General features: G+C 34.0%; 1 protein-coding gene across 3 annotated transcripts in view; it reads left to right on the forward strand.

Annotated features, from left to right (window-relative positions):
• LRRC7 (leucine rich repeat containing 7) overlaps positions 1–20718 on the forward strand; it is a 553650-nt gene that overhangs the window by 473044 nt on the left and 59888 nt on the right. For all 3 annotated transcript variants that reach the window (XM_043575239.1, XM_043575241.1, XM_043575240.1), the window contains one exon: positions 4166–4285. In XM_043575239.1, the coding sequence (XP_043431174.1) occupies positions 4166–4285 (120 nt within the window). The remainder of the gene's footprint in view (positions 1–4165; positions 4286–20718) is intronic.

Consider the following 20718-nt stretch of genomic DNA (forward strand, 5'->3'; position numbering starts at 1 on the left):
GCTATCTGTTTTATTACTTGATACTCATCCTACTATCTTTTGAATTAGAGAAATTTAGATAGAAATGTTTGCACCTATTTAAAATTATTTTTTAAATTTCTAATGTCCTTTCTTACTGGATCTATGCACATGATTCAGGATCAAATAGTACCAACATTTGATATGCATTTATTCACCCTACTCTCATGGGTTACTTAATCCCATTTTTTTCTGCTGAAAGCAAAGCAAGATTTATGTAGCACCTTGGGGCTATAGTTTCTATTGCCTATAGTTTCTATTGATTCTGCTGGATTTATTATTGGCTATCTATCACTCAAGGAAGATTCACTTATCTTTCTAATTATGAAAAAAACCTCCAGCCTGTAAATCCACATAAATCCTCATGGACAATGACTAACATTACCAACATAATAATGTTAGTACTCATACATACGCTTCCTAAGCATAATAATGAAATGCTGGTTTAAAAATCATCTGAACATTACATTACCACCTTCAGATTGAACGCCTTGAAATCAAAATCATTTATATTGTAACTTTTTAAATATATGTGGAAAATAAATTATATTCCGATTTTCACTGGAAATACTTTTGGGAAAATTGTTTTTAAAACATTTTTGAATCTATGGTAATGCCTTTGAAAACATTTTTGAATCTATGGTAATGCCTATAGGCTAATTACTAAGCAAAATAGATCCTTGAGATCTTAAGGCACACATCCTGAGACATTTGCAAAGTGCCAAATGCTAATACCACTCTCATATAATTTCTCCAGCTAAATGCAGTAAGTATAATTTGTCAAGCATTCAGTGTATCCATTAATTAGCTAACCCAAGTAAAACTACTGGGTCAGCTAAGCTCATTTATTCATATACGTGAATCTTGCATATACACACATACTCACATAGGCACATATAAACACATGCATGCACACATTTATATACATGCATATATATATCACACGTTTTCATGCATATTTATGTCTCAGCCAAATTAGAAATTACTTCTTCCAGTACACACTTGTGCTCATTCACAGTAGTCAAAAACATAAATGTTAAATCTATAAATGTCCATGGTCATTTTTGGGACAGAGTCCCATCAGCAAAACTCCTAGCATTGGAGTATTTCTTAACAAATATAATTTCTGATTTTTCACTAAATCATAATGACCATTTTGTCTATATTTTGAAATATTAAAGATCTACAGAATTTAGACGCTGAGAAAATGGTGCAATATGGTGATTTTCAATGTCTTCTATATTTAATTGGTTACATATGCTGAGGAAAAGAAGATTCATTCCTACTTTTTTAAAGTATCTAAAGAAAACATCTAGAATGTAGTATTAGAAATAATTGAATGAGTAACTGAATCTCAATTTGGTTATTTTCTCTGAAATAACAAATTTCAACAATGATAGCTTCATTACTTTTTTAGATGTTTTTCATTGCTCCTTTTAACCTTTGTTAGAATTTTCACAACTCAGCAACTGCATTTACATACAATTCAGTAGCAGTTTGTGAAAAGTATAATTTTTTAGTAAATAGCTGTACACCTTAGGAACAGAATGTGAACCCACTGTATAATTCTTTTTTAGATTACCCATCCCCGCCCTCCCCCCAACATTGATAAGCTGTTTTCATGGTCTTTCTACTTCTCCAAACTTAAACTCCCCTTCCTCCTAGGATGTCTCACTTAAGAAAAACAAAAAAGGCCAGAGCATTCTTGAAATGAATAAAGGAAATTGCTTTCAGGAAATTCCTTTAATTTCCGTGTCTAGTGAAAGTATTTTTTTCACGTGTCTGCATGTTTATGTTTTCTTTGACCCCTGTAATGTAGAATCGATGTGGTTGCTAATTCTAATTTTAAAAAGAGAGATTCCTAAATGAATGAAGAACCTACACCATTACGATATTAGGATGTCAACTAAAGGGTTTTCACCTTTTTTTTTTTTAATTTTTTTTTTCAACGTTTATTTATTTTTGGGACAGAGAGAGACAGAGCATGAACGGGGGAGGGGCAGAGAGAGAGGGAGACACAGAATCGGAAACAGGCTCCAGGCTCTGAGCCATCAGCCCAGAGCCTGACGCGGGGCTTGAACTCACGGACCGCGAGATCGTGACCTGGCTGAAGTCGGACGCTTAACCGACTGCGCCACCCAGGCGCCCCTTCACCTTTTTTTAACACCAAGAAAAATTCTGCAATTCTCAGTTGCTCTCTGTGACAAAGAGTCCTGTCTGGGAAGCTGAAGCAGGACTCGTAGAGGAAATAGAGAAGGAGATGGACATGATATAGAGGGGGGAAAAAAAGGGATATCTGTGTTATATATTCTGGCCACTTCTTAAAAGTGTATTTTGCAAACACCTAGCCAGATGAACACATTTTTTATCCCATTTCACTGGCAAAGAAATCAAGCCAGAAAGACATGGATATTAATTTAAACTAAAAACAAACAAAAAAACACCAGCTAGGAGTGCTTACCCTGAATACTTATATTTTAACTGCTTAATTTTAATAACTTGATTTGTTGTATTTTAATATATAGAAAAACTGTGGGGGGGGGCATATGCAAACGTGTTAATCTGAAAAAGGAAAAGACTATAATGGAAATATTATAAAGGAAATATTAGGAAATAAAGGAAAATTAATGCTTGAAAACAGACAGACAGGGATTTAGTAGCAATCTGTTTTTTTTCAAGTAATATGTACTTTAAATGTGTTACCTACATGCGAATTTTCAAACAACCACAAGTGAATGCATTCCTAGCTAACCCAGAAGCTTCAGTTCAGGATGGTTTTTCTCTTTGTTCATAGTTTCTGATAGACTCCTGAAAAAGGAATTCACATGGCCAAAGTACAATAAGAAAATTGAGTTACCTCCTTACTTTTCATTATATCCATTATACCTTAGGAAAACTCCATCTGGTATCATAACCCTGTTTTAAAATAGTTCCAAGCAATCCTTTTTAAAAAACGCATGCAATCAGCATGCAGATTGGATGGTTATATAATTGTTTTTTTAAAAACCAACAAGGACCACTCTGTATAACCAGATGAGAGCTGCCAAGCCGCCCATCTGTGCAACATTGTGAAGAGAATGGCCCAGTTCTCCCACCCTGGGGTTGGACACTTCCTCACACAGAATAGAGCTGCACATGCACCCTCTAACTAGGCTTGATTTATCCATAGGGATACTTCAAAACATATACAGAAAACGGTGTACAAAACAGCATAATTTCTCATCCACAGAAGAATTCCCCAGCAAATCAAGGAGTAGCTGCGTATGTGGTAGGTTAGAGAAGGAGAAAAGTCATTGAGAAAAGTTAATCTCATTCCACAGGAAAAATATATCCCTCTATGGGAGCCCATCTTTCTGATGGTTGTAATTACCTGCTCAGGTCAAACTATGGAACTCTCTCCCATATCAAATACTAATAATAATAAATACAGGGGTATTATTATTTGTTAAAAATAATAAGCAGTAAATCAGCTAAAAATATATGAGGTGTTTAAACTTAAAGCACAAATGATCTATATAAATAAATTTAGAAACACAACAGTCAGATTTATTTTATGCTGTGATTCTAATAACACAACTTTTTTGATGTTGCTTTCATATTTCCCTAAAAGCTATCTGTAGATAATGTCATAGTACCGTAAGTCTTACACTATGCTATTATTAACACTATTTTGGATTAGTGCAACGCATGTTCTCCCAGAATCAGTACAGCCTTATAAAATTTGTTTTAGGTTTGGAATATTGAAAGTTATATACTATGTATTATATGGTTTCAGTTTATAGTCTAAACGGTAAGATTATAGTAAAGAAATGAATTAAGCAATTTTTAAATGTTGTGGTTTTTAACAATTGGTTAATGTTATTCGGATTATTTTTTATTCAGGTATTGTAAATAATCTAAACTTTTATTTAAAATTCAGTAAATAACTCTAAAGTGGTTATTTTCATTGAATTTCTCATTGCTTCCAAAAACCTGTCAATTCAGAATTCTTATTAAGTAAATAGTGAATAATAATACTTCCAGTTCACAATGTTTGTTTTTCTGCGATTAAACACAATTAATCTTACAGTCACTAGGGACTCTTTTCAGAAAACTATGATAAACTTCTATTACATCACTAAAGAATGCCATACCATTTTTGCAATAGACCCCGTCCCAGCAAAGCAACATTTTAGACAATGGACAAGAAGATGTATCTCCTAGTGGCCAATGGAATCCTTATCCTCTTGGGAGGCGGGATGTACCTCCGGACACCATTACTAAAAAGGTAACCAGTTTCAAATTAATGACACAAACCATGAACCTTGTGCATCCATTGTAATATGTAATCCATATTTTATGTCATAACTTCATTTCTAATTTTGTAATAAATTTGGACTAAATATTTTCCCACTATAAGGAGTCTAGTTAACCATAAGTGCATGAAAAGAATGAAAAATGAACACTGCCAAATGTTCAGAGTTGGTAACAAATTTTTATAAACAATATCCTGCCACCTCTATGGATACTATCACCTCTTACTAGTGTCTGATACCCACCTTTGAAGTGCAAGTAGAGGATTGTGTGTAATATACACTTCTGACCCTCTTGAGTTTAGCAGTATGGTGTAGCCAATTTGTGTAAAATGAAATTCAACTAAAACGATTGATTTACCATTTGTAAAGTCATACCAGTTCATTCATCTAATCATTCACTCGATAAATACTTACTGAGCAACTGTGCTTAGCTATGTGTTGAGCAGTTTTTAGATTCTGGGGAACAAAAGTAAGATATGGTGTCTTAACTTGAAGATCTTTTAGTCTAGTGAGGTAGCCTAAGTGATAAGTAAGTAATTATAATGCTACATGTTAAATTACCATAAAGGGAATAAGAAGAAAGCCACAACCCAGGAAAAGATAATTACAACATATATGAGAGACAAGGGATTGCTATTCCAGAATATATTTTTTAAAACTCATATAGTCAATAAGAAAAGACATACAACACAATACAAAAGAATGGTAAAATACAAGGAGAATTAAGAGAGTAAATAAACATTTTAAAAAGCAGAATATTTTTGTCAATCAGAAATGCAAAAAAAAAAAACAGATGCTACTTTATACCTACTAGTCCACAAAAATTAAGTCTGAAAAATGTAAACTGTTTGCTAGTATAAGAACAATGGAAACCTTTTCATAGTTCCTGTAGGAATAAAAACAGCCATTTTGGAATCAAATTATCTTATAAAGATGACCATGAGTGTACCTTATATTCTAAAAATTGTCCTCCTAAGATGTTATTCAAGACACTTTTAATGTTTACAATGGTAGGAAACTGGAAAAACCTACCACCAGAAAACTATGTAAATAAATTCTGTTATTCACACAAAAGGATATTTTAAATCAATGAAAATTGCTTTAATTAATCAGTAATTATGATAATATGTATAAACCTTAGAAACATAATTTTAGTAAAAAACAAGTTTCAGAAGATGGAACACATCAAACCTATCAAATTTATAATTCTCAAAAATAAGCAAAACTAAAATATGTTGTTTAGGCATAAGTACATGAGTCAGAAAACTATTTTTAAAAGGGAATGGTTAGCAAAATTTATGATTAGAGGTATCTCTAAAGAGGAAACTGGGGTAAGATCATGGAGAAAATTTGTATTATTCTTGCTACTGTTTTATTTCTTAGGTTGAATTTTGTAATTATGCTTCATAGCTTACATATATACTACATAATCACATACTTTCTTTGTAATTTAGGTGATGATTTTCCTCTTGATGACTACTTCAGTGCTTTTTAAAATATATATATATATATATATTAAATATCAAATTATTTTACCTCAAATAGCTGTTAATACCCTGATTACAGGTGTTACACATGTTATTAATCTGCCTGTTGGGCAATATTTAACACAGCAGATAAACGTAATGTGTGATTAGTGCTTTGAAGTTGGGATACAGGGTTATGAGATTTTCTGGAAAGGGCACCTGTTTAGTAAAGAAACTAAAGTTGAGAGGAGTGGTGTAAAATAAGGCTGGAAGGTAAACAGAAGGTTGATCGTGCTGTACTTTATTCTGAAGGAAATGAGAAGGGGAGTTTTGAAATGTTTTAAACATGAGAAAGCAAAGATTAAATTTTCATTTAAAGAACATTCTGATAGCTTTTCAGAATATGAATTATAGAGAAGAAAGACTGAAGGCAACTGGACCAGTTAAAAAGCTTCTACTGTAATACAGGGGAGAGTAAGTGGAAGCAATGGGTGGTGGAGCGAAATGCATAGATTCAATATCTTCTTAAAAGGTGAGCCAACTTGATGTTGGGATTGACTGGACATAGGGTATAGGAGATAGATATAAGTTCCATAGTTGAGACACAGGTTTCTCATTTGGACAAGGGACTGATGTGCCATTCACTGAGACTGGAAGCACAAGAAGAGTTAATGGTTGGAAGTGGAGGAGGCAAGCCTAGTTTACATTTTACTATGTTGACTTGAGGTATCTTTAGGGTATCTAAGTGGTAACGGTTAGTGGATATTTAGAGATATTTATCTGAAGTTCAGGAGAGAAATCTTAGCTAAAGGTACAGACTTAGCAATCATCAAAATATATGTCATAATTGAGCTGTGAGGCAGATGGATGACACAGAGCTCCATGGGACACCAACATTTAGGGATGTTCTTAGGAAGAAGAACAGAGAAGGAATAACGATAGATTTTATCAATAGGGTCTACCACAAGTTATAGAAACTTCAAGGGAAACAGCCTTGAATATTAAGTAAACATCTAGCTGATTATCAAGATCTAGAGTAAGCCTCAGATTTAGTCTTCAGTTATATTATTTTAAATACTTAGGGTTTTTCTCCCTCTCCGTTCTTCTATCCATATTGTTGGCTTTATCCCAAAATTGGTTCCTCTCATTATTTAAGTTGTGTGCCAGTGACAATTAGAGATACAAGCTTCCTCTTCCAAATCCATCAAGGGAAAGAGCCAAGTTTCCAAAAGCAGTCTGTTACAAGCAAAACTTTTCAATCCTAAATCCCTACCTCTTATTAGCAAAACTTTTCAAAACTTCAAGCAAAACTTTTCAACCCTAAATACCAATGTCTTCTTAGATCTCATTGATCCAAAATAGTGAAGGACTTCCCACCCCTAGCAAGATGAATGGAATTATATGATTAGCTTTGACTAATCAGTTGGAGTAGAATAGATAGGGCTCTCAACTCCAGTGACCAATAAAAAACTAGATGGAAAAAAATGTTTTAAGGAAGTAGAGGTCAACAGTGTCATGTGTTGCCAAAAAAAAAAAAAAAATCAAGCAAAATAAGTATGACTAAAGGCTCTCTGGATTTAGAAACAGATCATTGGTGGTCTTGGCAAAAGCAGTTTAATACCTACTTGATGGAGTGGAATTCATTGGAACCTACATTAAGGAGTAGGTAAACATAGAAACCTAGAATATCAAGAAAGGAGCTTCTTCATAAGGAATGAAAGAATTATGGTAGAATATAAAAAGGGATGTAAGGAAGACAGAAGGAATTTTTAAAGTGGCAGACACCTGATCATATTTGAAGGCTGATGAGAAGTACCGGTGAAGAGAAAGTTGAAAATCTCATTGAAGAAAGGAGGGGGATCTACTTCTTTTTGAGGAAAGATAAGAGGATGAATGTGATGACAGGAAGTTGAAGGAATACCTATCAGAGCCAAGGGGGAGGTTGCCTACCCAAGGGGGGAAACATATCCACTTACATAGTGGCAAAAGCTACTATAATTTTCCCATGAAAGAAAAAGCTTTATTCACTTATTACTCTGAATGGAATTAAGAGCTGTTTACATTAACCATCCATATATGCACTTTACCTGAAATCTATTTTCAAGCTCCATAATCATATCATCAGTAAAAATCATGATAATCATTTGCTTGCTTCTCTACTTTTTTTAAGAACCCCATGCAATCCTGTATTGATTAAACATTAGTAAGGTAGTTGGTCTTATTTAAGACTAAAATAATTATTTCATCTATGTGAAAACTTCATAACCTTTGATACTTCTTTTCAAATGTGAAATAATGTAGTATGTCTTTCATGTGTAAACTCATATGTATCTTCTTCCTACTATCATGATATGCATTTTCAGATTACCTGAAATTTGCCTAAAATCTGGAATTTTAGAACGTATAGATGTGTCTACCTATTATCTCACAGAGTAGAGAAATTAAAAGATGCTCTAAATATCCAAATTTAGTTTATTATATTCTAAATGAATATATTAAGTTAATATTCAGTGAGAATCAATTTAAGGAAATGAAAATGGTAATGGGATTATTAACCTGGGCTTCAGGATTCACTGAAATAAATATGAAAAAAATACTATTTATTGTGTTTATATTTCATTATACAGTGAATGTTTTTAAAAATCAATATTACTTTTGCAGTTGAAGTGAGTAGTCAGGGTAGACAGAGTGAGAATGGAAAATTAAGAATTGGACTACAAATGGAATGGGGAATCAAAGGAGAATAAATGATGAAGTCGTAGCCAGCTCCATTTCAGTGTATTTCTTGAAATCTCTGTATTAGAGTTTTTAAACAATCTTATTATTATTCTTAGAGTTACTCCTATGTTACTACTGTGATACTTCAACTGTGTGGTATTTAGTGCTGTGATACTACCATGATCAGAAACCCTGTGGTGCTTCAGAGATTCAGGGGGAGACACAGTTTCAGAAAGGCTTTGATTGAACTGTGGCTCTCCGTGCTGGCTATCATAGCTCTTTGGTTGAACTAATATTGGTAGTACTCACGGATATGCCTGTGAGTACTGCAAACACTATAGGAGAACAAATTTGGGTACCCTCCAACACATCAAATATTTCAGACACATAAAATAGACAAAAGGTGCTCATCGATCAAAAAGGATTTTGTTCTTTATCTACTATTTCTGTCCTGAGTACCCGAGAGTGGCTAATCCATGGCAAAATTTGAGGGTGTTAAATCCCGACTTGTTTTTTTGCTCTTTTTTTCTGAGTGGCAAGAGGTGGGATTTAACTGACTTTTTTTTTTCTTTTAATGGTGTAATAGTAGGTGGTAGTTTTCAGTTCTCTCTTGCTATGTCAGTGTCCAAAATCTCAAATTCTAAATATCCGTCAATGCAGAGTCTGGGGGTCATTGCTGGAAGAACATGTCACAGCTATGTAAACCTCCCCCTGAATTCCAAACATTACTACACAAGCACTTTAAGAATTGCTATTAAAAACTTTTGAATGGCTGAAAACAACAGTGGTTTCAGGAATATTTGTACGTTAGACTGCTGTCACATCTCTGCTTTCACAGCTGTCATCTGTTGGATTATGCTAAAGTCACTCTGGTAAGAACTATTATGTACCATATATTAAATATTACTCTGTGTCAGGTATTGTGCTAAATGTCATAATGTATTTCTTCATCTAATCCCCATGACAACCATATCAGGTAAGTACTATTATTTTCATTATTTTTTATTATTTTTATCCGCTGTACGGAAAAAGAAACAGTTTCTTCCGAGAGATGTGGGGTTTAAGTTAGATTACTCACCAAGATTTCACAGGTGACTACATATTTTAGATTACATTCCTATACCTAAGAGAAAATAGTAGGAAGTTCATAGTGAAATTTTGTTTTTCCTTTCTTATGTGAAAATTTTTTCATTTTAAAGCCAGATATTATACTCTGATTTGGTAGACTCCTTCCATAGGAATGACAAGGCTGTTTTTCCCTACTTCTGAAATGACAAACTCTTTTAAGAATATTGAGAGTCTTAAAAAATTTTTGAGAGTCTTAAGGTTGCATATCCTTGAGGAGGTTTAAAATTGAAGGATAAAGCCCGTAAGGATATGTTGCAATGTTGGAGCAGAAAAGCATTGTGGCAAAAAGGCTAAAGTGGCATATTAAAACAAATGAAACTTAAAACATTCCCTTTCTGGAAAGGGTAACCAAGAAACTTTAAAATCCTAGTGATATTAAATCTGAAAATCTTTTAATATGTAAAGACTAGACATTCAAAGGTCTCTTTCAGCATTAGCAACTCTTCCCTCCCCAAGTGTCTGTTTTTCTAGATTAAGTGCATAATGAGTTGGCAGCTAGAATAATAAAGATAGTTACCAAGGGTCAACATCAAGATGGACACAGTTGAGAAGAAAAGTATAAAAATGCAGCTAATTTAGTCTTGGCTCATAAACTTGTCCCTGATGCTGAATTTGCCCAGGATTTTCTCACATCTACAAAGCCAGCTCAGCCATTAAGGGCTTCGTGATTGCCAGATGCTTGTCATCTGTGAGGCATGCCCATGAACTCATTAGGAGAAACTTAAAGAAATTTAAGAAAAATTATGTGGTTTTTTTTCATCATTTTCATTGTCTTTTTATCCTTTCTTTCCCAGGAACCAAATTAGAATTTTTGCTTTTTCAAATCATATGAAGTATTAAATTTTTTTTAATTAAGTTCCTGGGAAGGAATATTCATTCCTTATTTTAATTTTGGCATTTTTCATGTATCTTAGTATAATGCATTTTACCATTTCTTTCTATACATACTTAGAAAGATAAGATCTAAAATACCTTCTGAAAATCTTATGTTGCCTTGCTATTGACCATATGGTCAAGATATCATTTTTATTTTAAAACAAGTGAATCAAATTTTTACTAGAATTGGTTTCCACTTGGTAATAAAAGTCCATCTATTGTAGAACTTTCCAAAAAAGTGAGATCATTTTTAAATAAAAAGTAGATATTTAAAAGTGTGACAGATGAAAATTAACCTGCATATTTAGTTGTTTAAATAAAAAGCATTTTACTATTCTGCCATAGATATCATCTAAAATATAATGATTAGAGATGGCTCAGTTGGTTGAGCATCAACTCTTGATTTCAACTCAGGTCATGAACCATGGCCATGAGATAGAGCCCCACATCAGGCTCCATGCTGAACGTGGGGCCTGCTTAAGATTCTCTGTCAAAGAAGCATATATTTGTTAGGCAGGGGAAGTTGAGATTCTGTCTCTCCCCGCTGCCCCTCTCCCTCACTGTCACTCCTCTCTCTAACATTAAAAAAAAAAGTATTTATAATACATGATTATTAAGTTATAGCCATTGAAAAGTAACTTTTTCCAAACCCTTTTCCATTAAGAGCAAATACTGCTATACGCACTGTATATATGTGGAACTGAAATAAAAGTAACAATAATTCACGACTTTTGTAATTTAGCTGAGACACAGCAATAGTGCTGTTGGAATCCCTTATATCAAAGGCAGGGAGGCAGGTAAATATAGCTTGCTTATATGGAAATAGTGGAAAGTCTAGAACAGGTAAGAAAGAGAGATGAATATTTAAATACTGGAAAAAGTAAGGATGGCAAAAGTAGAGTAGATCTTGAGGCTATAAGAGAGCAAACCAATATGTGGAAGAAGCAGATAGGAAAATCAACCCAGTAAACCTTGCATATAGGAGGTAAGATACAGGGAAGTAGGTATGTTTCTCATTTCCATCAACTACATCAGAGTCAAGTTCCAGCTTAAAATAAAAGTGAAATAAAAAAAATATTCTGAAACTTAGTAATTGTCAATTCTGTAGCTAACCTCTCCTTTTGTACAGAAAGAAATATGTCAGGTATAGTAGGTTTTGCCTGAGGCTTTGTATTTTTCCCTCCCAAAGCAATGCACATTATTAACAGTAAAGAACCACAAGGAATAAATGCCTCGACTTTGTCAGTCCATAAGCAAATGAGAACAACTTTCCCTATCACTGTGAGTAATGCCAAGCACAATCCTGGCTCCTGCTTTTCTGCTTCTCTTTTCCGGGCCTCATTTTTCTCCTCTGATAGAGGCACATTTTGCACTGGCCAGAGTAAATATTTCTTTAATTTTTCTGGTAGACTGGGCCATCCCTGAAAATCAAAAACAGGTTGGAATCCTTTATATAGTCATTTTAAGCTCCAAACATTTTTTCTAAACATTAGGAAAAGATTTTTCTGAGTCACCTGGTAGACTGAGATTCTCCTTGTTTCCCTCATCCTCTTCCTGTCACTCTCACTCACGGTGGTGTGACTTAGGACTCTGTATTGAGCTCTATCGAGACCACATTGATATCCACGGTGACAGCATATTCCACTGAGGCTGCTGAGCTTCAAGAAGAAAGACCAGCCAAACTCATTCACTGTCAGGGAGCTCTGCCCAAAAATGAAGAAATGAGTCAGTGAAAGGGCAAATTGATGACGTCATACAATTATGGATTTTTAAATTAAAAAAAAAAAAAACTCTTGGCACAATCTGTTGCCCCCAGAGAGACATTTCCTACACTAATATATGCAATTTTTCTCTTGACCAAAAGCCACTTCTTTCAGGGAACTAAAGTTTAAAAAGGACAGGGAACAGTGGGAAGATAGCAAATGCATGAACCTTAATCCCTAGCAGGATTTTGAAGACAACTTTATGGATCTACAATAATGCAACTATACTTTTCTTTGATATCCTGGAAAGTAGGGTTTTGGTATCCAGAAATAATCTGAAAATGATTATTTGTGTGCATAGTAAGTACCCACTCCTTAATTTTGCCCTTAGATTGAAAAAGGAGGGTTTTTTTTTAACGTTCATTTAATTTTGAGAGAGAGAGCTAGCGTGACTGGGAGAGGGGCAGAGGGTGGGTGACAGAGGATCTGAAGCAGGCCCTGAGCTGTGAGCGGAGAGCCCCACGTGGAGCTTGAACCCACAAACCATGAGATCAGGACCTAAGCTGAAATCAAGAGTCAGAGATTTAACCGACTGAGCCATCCCAGCACCCAAAAAAAGGAGTGTTAAGCAACACACGAGTTGCCTGGGAAGCAAGCATACCCACCGTCATACAAATCTCCTTCCAGGTTAGGAGGGGTCAAGAGTAGGAGAGGGAAGTAGGTGAAAACTCTATCTTATATGATTTATGGTTAAGTATCAATTATTGCTAATATTGTTAGGCATCCACCAAATATCCATTGGAGGCTCTTTGAAATTTCTGATGCTTATATTTAGTGACTACATTAAGACATGCACTAATGTCCCCTGCCTAACAAATATATGCTTTTATATCTACTAGCGTAGCCTCAGCATGGTCTTTATGGCATAAATATCAGTTATTGTTCTAGAACAGGATAAAAATGCACTGCTAGGTGTTAAAATACATACAATAATCCAAAGAATAATTGTAGGAATCGTAAGCTAAGGGCTCAAATCTAGTCTTGAGAATTTCAAGTTGCACTCCTTTTATGTTACCAGTATCAGAACCATTATTCAGATGAATTAAATGTATGCTTTTAAAACACAGCTTCCTGATTGATTGCCATGTTATCTATTCCAGTAAATCAGTGCAGCCATGTCTTTCACTATACTAGAGAAATAAGAATGAATGCATCCAATTAGATTCAATGCCCCCCATAATTGCGAATTATTGAAATAAGAGAGAGAAGCCTGAGTAAATAGTAAGACTTGCTTGTTAAATAAGAATTAATTGCCAAAGCAAGAGTACATGGCCTGTAGGAAGTCAAAACTTTCATGGAAAGGGGCCCCTTCAGGGGCAGTTCCACGTCCTCGGTAATAGTAGCTGAATCAGGAAGAAGCGTTTGAAGAAATCAATGAAGTAATTTCCTCTATTTAATGATCCATTGCAAAGATTTATTTTGTTAATCTGACCAGCTAGAATGGTATGTTTTTAATCGATTGATGTACTATTATTAATGTGGATAGGAGTTTGTAGAAATGTGAGTGAAAAAAATCTCTAACTTGAAGCAAAAGTGGCAGTTGAGTAAAACCCTGTTTAGTTTCATGCTTGCTATTTTTAATTATTTTTTTTACTTAATACAACACTAATTCTTTAATTTCCAGAGTACATCCCTTTATCTCCTAATATAAGTACAACAATACAGCTGTGTCCAGTAGTGAAAGCCATCGCTGTTATAAAATCAGGAGATTGCTCTCATCTAGACTGACTCTAAATTATTTCCTCAGTGAGAGTGCAAATCCAAAGAACGTCTATCAAATGACTGATAAGTCAGAGGTTAAAAAAAAAAAAAAAAAACCTTGCCACAGATTAAAACAATAAAGTGGCAGATTTACTTATTCCATCAATTCTTGTTGTTCCTTAAAACAAATGACTATTCTGCCTAGGAAAATTGAAATAACTCAATAACATTTATACTATCTTCATTTTGGAAGACATATAAAAGCAAAAGGAAAATGAAAAATTAATCCAGTGAAATAAAAATGTCCATGACCAAGTATGTAATTTGAAGATCTAAACAACATGGCAACTGGCAGATGGTCAAGGATTGTTGCCGAATAGAAGATATCACAAGAGTAAGATCCCATGTCTTGCCACTTGATTTTTATCTGACTTTATCTGGCTATCTAAAGGTTCTAATAAATCTTAATGGTGAAAGGAATAATTGTCAAATTTTTGTTGTTACTGTTAACATCTTTTTATTTTATTTCAGGAATGTAGTAAGTTAGCATCATCACAAAACAAATTGTAGGTTGAAGAGTATAGACTTAGCTCTAATTTCATCATTTTCGCTACTGTGGATCCTTTATTGTTTTTTTCATTTGGTTAATAATTTCCAGTTCCATAGCTGTGTTTTATAAGTTGACATTTAATCATAAGAGAATATGCTTATGAGATTCAATAAGCCGGAAAAGACTGTCTGCACATATCAGCCAGCTGTCATCCTAAGGCGTATGCACTGAAGGGAAAGGGCCTATTGCCTCACCCTTTTAACTGTCATTTGGGGCATTGAAGTATATCACCAGTTTTTAACTCTTAAAAAATTGAAGTCAACAAGTATTTTGAATAACCCCCTCTAAAAATATTGCACTATGCCAGCAGAATGCAATGTCACCCAGTCCCCAGGACAGGAGAAAGAACATCTTCCTGCCCCCTCTCTTTTAAGCTTCTGAGCTCCCTTCCAAGTATCTCTGCTTAATTGTCCTCTAATGCCCAAATGGGAGAACATAGATTTTTGGCATCAAAACTGCCCCAGCTGAATATTTAAAATAGAGAGAGAGAGAGAGAGAGAGAGAGAGAGAGAGAGAGAGAAGAAGAAGAAGAAGAAGAAATAATGCTGACTAGTTTGGTTAACATAATTATAAAACAATTTCTACAATACAGAGTAGGACTGTACTAAGTTGTTTAACATAGACACTCTCGTATCATCTTCACAACAATCTTATGGGACAGGGAGCCAGAGGCATGGAATTGAGGAACACAGGATTGGAGCCTAGTAATGTCTGCTTCTACAACCTGGTCTAACTACTATGTTATACTACTAAGGTATTGTATCCCTCCCACCCCACTCAACCAAAAACTTTCAGAAAACATATAGCATAGACCTGTTGTAATAGTAAATAACCCTCAATATCAGCAATATATTTGACATGTAGTTAGCTAGAACTTTTTGCCACAACTTGGTATTGTTTCTTCTCTTCCATGTTCAGAAGAGAGAAAGAAACCCTGGCACCAGTCATGTACTTAAAAATAATTTTTGAAAAAAAAATAATAATAATAATTTTTGAGTCCTCTTCAACTTGTTCTTCCCAATCCTACACAGATCGAGTTTAGATCTTAAATGCACTTTTTTCCCCTAAACCTTCATTTTCTTTCATCCAAAACATTTGCAAGTTCTTTACTTACTTTTGTGAATCCAGAAGGAACAGATGTAGGAGCACTGCGCATGACTGAAACCTACCTACAGATTCTTCTATAGTATTGAATTTAGTTCATTTTTTAAATTTTGTTTCTCAATAATTTAGCTCATCAAACTTCCTGATTATATCACCTAAGATTCCAACCACCACCCCCTATTTAACACTCTCTCCATTTTCCACAAAATAACATAAATCCTGTTACCAAAACCACTGGTAAACGTGATGAAACTGCACTGAATATTGAATTAATCCCTGCAAAATGACAATTATACTAAAACATAAAAACTAAATAATGCACTAAAGCTGCAGGGAAAAAAAATCTCAATTTTTTATTAGTTCTTACGATCGTGTTCTTTTTTTTTTCTTTTAAGCAGGAGTGCAAGAGAAATTATGAACTTGAACTTTATCTTTGATTGGCCCTTGCGCATATTAAGCTTTGCTGTTGAATTTCCAAAATGGGGGAAAGAGCACAGTGATGCATACCTTATAGAGTGGTTCTAAAAATTAACACCATGATGTAAAATATTTATCACAATGTCTGTCATATAAGTGTTTAATTATTGGTATCTGTTATAATATTATTTTGGATAAAAATCTGTTAATTAGGGACAAGCTAAATTTTCATTTAGCGGTGTTCCTAACAGCAGGCTGTTAATGAGACCAAGGTCATGAGTTAGTGTCTCTTTTGAATTACTTATACATTAACACTGGCTGTACTCTTCATCTGGACAGTTTTATGAAATCATATAAATAATGGGGATGGAAGTGTCTATGGGAAAAAAATGAAGGTGAATCACTGCAACTTAAAATATTAGCTGTATTAGTGAAGAGTGAGTAGCATCATCTCCACTTATGACAGAATTGTGTTTTTTACTTTTTTTTTAATGTTTATTTATTTTTGAGAGAGAGACAGACAGACAGGCAGAGCGTGAGTGGGGGAGGGGCAGAGAGCAAGGGAGACAGAATCTGAAGCAGGCTCCAGGCTCTGAGCTGTCAGCACAGAGCCTGATGTGCGGCTCCAACCCACGAACCACGAGATCATGACCTGAGCCAAAGTCGGACTCTTAAATGACTGAGCCACGCAGTAGCCCCAGAATTGTGTTTTTTAAATTTGTATATGCGGTATCCCTCCATAAAGAAGCCATTTTTCAATATCTGAAGCAAAACATAATTTACTGCTTGCTAACAAATAATTTGTAAGGTACAATCTCTGAGTAAAACCACAATCTGAGGAAGCATGGAGTTCAAGAATTGATGGATTTTCAGAAGTTGGAATATTTAGGGGTTAATTGACCTTGAACTGGGGAAGCATGGTTATTTGAGTGAGACTCTTGCTGATTGGCTAATTTTCAGAAGCAGTTTATAAAGCAAGTTGACATTGATTAATTGCCACAGGTTTAAAAACAGTTCTTTTGGGTGATTATCTATTGCTATGTCCAAAGAACAATCAGATCTTTAAGCAGCAGAGAACTTTTTATTCTCATTGCAATTATTGAGTACTTACTATGTACCAAGAAATTTGCTCAATTCAATACATTGTCTTCTTTATTCCTCACAATATTCTATGAAGCACTTATTATATCTACAGTTTTCATATGATAAGCAGAGGGCTTAGGTAGCTTGTATACGATTGCACAACTAAAAGCAAGAAATAAAACCCAGAGTAATCTACCTTCAAAGACTGTGTTATCTGTACTGCCTCTTATTTTTTAAATTAACTCCTGGCATTTCTACAACCCTCCATTTCTATAATTTTGTTGTTTGAAGAATTTCATACAAATGGAATCCTATAGTATGTCATCTTTTGGGCTTAGCTTTTTTACTCAGCATAATTCTCTGAAGATTCATTCATATCGTTGTGTGTGTGTGTGTGTTAATAGTTTCTTACTTTTTATTGCTGTTTTGTATATTATGGTAAGGACACATCTGTTTGTTTGACCAGTCACCCACTGAAAGAAACTTGGATTGTTTCTATTTTGGGGCTGTTATGAAGAAAGTTGTTCTAAACATTCATGGACAGGTTTGTGTATGAATGTTGGTCTTAAGTCTCTAGGATAAATGCCCAGGAATATTACTGCTGCATCATATGGTACTCCTTGCATGTTTAGTTTTTTAAGAAACTGTTAAATGTTTCCAGAATGGCTCTTACCATTTTACATTTCAAGCAGCAGCAGCCTCTGAGTTTCTCCTCATCTTTGTCAGCATTTGTTGTTGTCACTATGGTTTACTTAGTCAGTCTGATACATGTGTAGTGATATCTCACTGTGGTTTTAATTTGAATTTCTCCAATAGCTAATGATTTTGAACATCTTTTCATGTGCTTATTTGCTGCCATCTGTATAATCTTTGGTGAAATGTTTCTTCACATCTTTCAACATTATTCCAAATGGATTATTTAGTTTCTTACTTTTGCATTTTGAGGGTTCTTTGTTCTTGATCCCATTCTTGATTTGCTAATCTTTTCTGGAATTCTGTAGTTTGATTTTCATTCTCAACATTTTACATTTAAGTCTGTGATCTATTTTGAGCTAATTTATATACATACAAAGTATGAGACGTAGGTCAGGTCTCATTTATTTTGCCTATGGATGTCTAATGGTGCCAGCACCGTTTGTTGAAAAGGCTATCTTTTTTCCATTGAATTGCTTTTGCACCTTTGACAAAAAGTCATTTGGGCAAATTTGTGTGAATCTATTTGTGGGTTCTCTGAACTGTTCCATTTATCTGTCTGTCCCTCTGCCAATATCACACAGTCCTGATTACTGTAATTATAATAATCTTGAAATCAGATAGGCTTATTCTTCCTGTTTTCTTCTTCTTTTTCAAAATCATTATAGTTATTCTATTTTTGCTGCCTTTCAATATAAATTTTAGAATAATCTTATACATATCCATTAAAAAATCATGCTGGGATTTTTATAGGAATTTGTTAAACCTGTGTATCAATTTGGAGAGAATTACGTCCTTACTATGTTAAGTCTTCCAATCTATAAATATGTCTTCATTTATTTAAATCTTTGATATCTTTCATCAGCATTGTGTAGTTTTCAGCGTATAAGTCCTGTGCAAGCTTTGTTTGATTTACACCTAAATATTTCACTTTTTTGTGTGTGTGATTGTATATGCTGTTGCTTGAAATTTCGATGTGCACATGTTTGTTGCTAACGTACATAAATACATTTGATGTTGTATCCTGCAAACTTGCTCGACTCACTTGTTAGTTCTAGGAATATATTTTTGTTGATTCTTTTGATTTTCAATGTAGACAGTCATCGTCATATGCAAATAAGGACAGTTAATTTCTTCCTCTTCAATCTGTATGCCTTTTATTTCCTTTTCTTGCCTTAGTCTATTGACTAGAACTTCCAGTACTGTGTTTAAAAAGAGTGGTGAGTGTGGACATCTGTGCCTGTACTTCATCTTAGGGAGGAAGTATTCAGTTTGCAACATTAAGTATAATGTTAGCTTTAAGTTTTTTGGAAATGTTCGTTATCAAGTTGGGTAAGTTCCCCTCCATTCCTATATATCTCAGAATTTTTGTTATGAATGGGAGCTGAATTTTGTCAAATGTCCTAGGCTTCCATTGATAAGATCACATGATTTTACTTCTGTAGTCCATTAATATGGTGCATTGCATTGGTTGATTTTGAAATATTGAGCAAGCTTTGAATCACTGGAATAAACCCTACTTGGTCATGGTACATAATTCTTTTATATATATATATTGCTGAATTCTATTTGTCAATATTTTGTTAAGGATTTTTGCATTCATCTATGAAGGATGTTTGTAGTTTTCTTTTACTTCCTCTTTTTTTTGGTACTGTCTTTGTCTGGTTTTGTTATTGGGACAATACTAGTTTTATAGAATATATTGGGAATGTTACTTCCTCTTCTGGAAAAGAGTGTGTGGAATTGACGTTAATTCTTATTTAAATGTTTGTTAGAATTCTCCAATGTAACCATCTGGACCTGGAGATTTCTTTCCTGGAAGATTTTAAATTACAGATTCCAATCTTGATAGTTACAGGGCTATTGAAATTATCTATTTCATATTGGATGAAATGTGGTAGTTTGGGTTTTTCAAGAAAGTGGCCCATGTCATATGAATTGTCAAATTTATGTGTAGAGTTATTTTTAGTATTACCTTATTAGCCGTATGATGTTTATAGGACTGAAATGATATTCCCTTCTTCATTCCTAATTTTGGTAATTTATGTCTTCTTTCTTTTTTCTTTTTAAGTCTTACTAGAAATGTGTCAATTTTTTTATCTTTTCAAAGAACCAGCTCTTTGTTTCATCTATTTTATCTGTTAGTCACTTTCCATTTCACTGATTTCTGCTTTTTTTCTTCTCTTTTTATAATAAAAACTATAATATAATAATAACTATATAACTATATTATTATATAACTTAATAATAAAAACCAACTTGCTTTGGGTTTATTTAGCCCTTCTTTCCCTAGGCTCTTGATGTAGGATCTTAATTATTGATTTGAGGCTTCTTCTTTTCTAGTACCTACATTTAGGGTCATAAATTTCTCTCTTAGCACTGTTTTAGCTGTGTTCCACAAATTTTTATGTGCTGCATTTTCATTTATGTTCAGTTCAATATATTATTTTATTTCTTTTGAGACCTCTGTAACCCACACATTATTTCAAACTGTGTTGTGTAGTTTACAAGTGTTTAGATAGTTTTATCTTTTTGTCATAAATTTTTAGTTTGATTCTACTGTGGTTGGAGAATACATTCTGTGTTATTTTATTTCGTTTAAATTTGCTGAGATTTGTTTTCTGGTTCAGGATATATTCTATCTTAGTAATTTTTCTATGAAAACTTGAAAATACTGTGTATTCGAATGACATCAGGTGGAATGTTCAATAAATGACAATTAGATCTGGTTAGCTGATGGTATTGTTGAGTTCTTCTGTATTCTTGGTCATTTTCAGTGTAGTTCTATTAATTGTTGAGAGAAGAGTGTTGAAATCTCCAACTCTAATTGTGTATTTGTTTATTTC

This window comes from Prionailurus bengalensis, chromosome C1 (genome assembly GCF_016509475.1).
Source record: "Prionailurus bengalensis isolate Pbe53 chromosome C1, Fcat_Pben_1.1_paternal_pri, whole genome shotgun sequence".
In the NCBI taxonomy this organism is placed as follows: domain Eukaryota; kingdom Metazoa; phylum Chordata; class Mammalia; order Carnivora; family Felidae; genus Prionailurus; species Prionailurus bengalensis.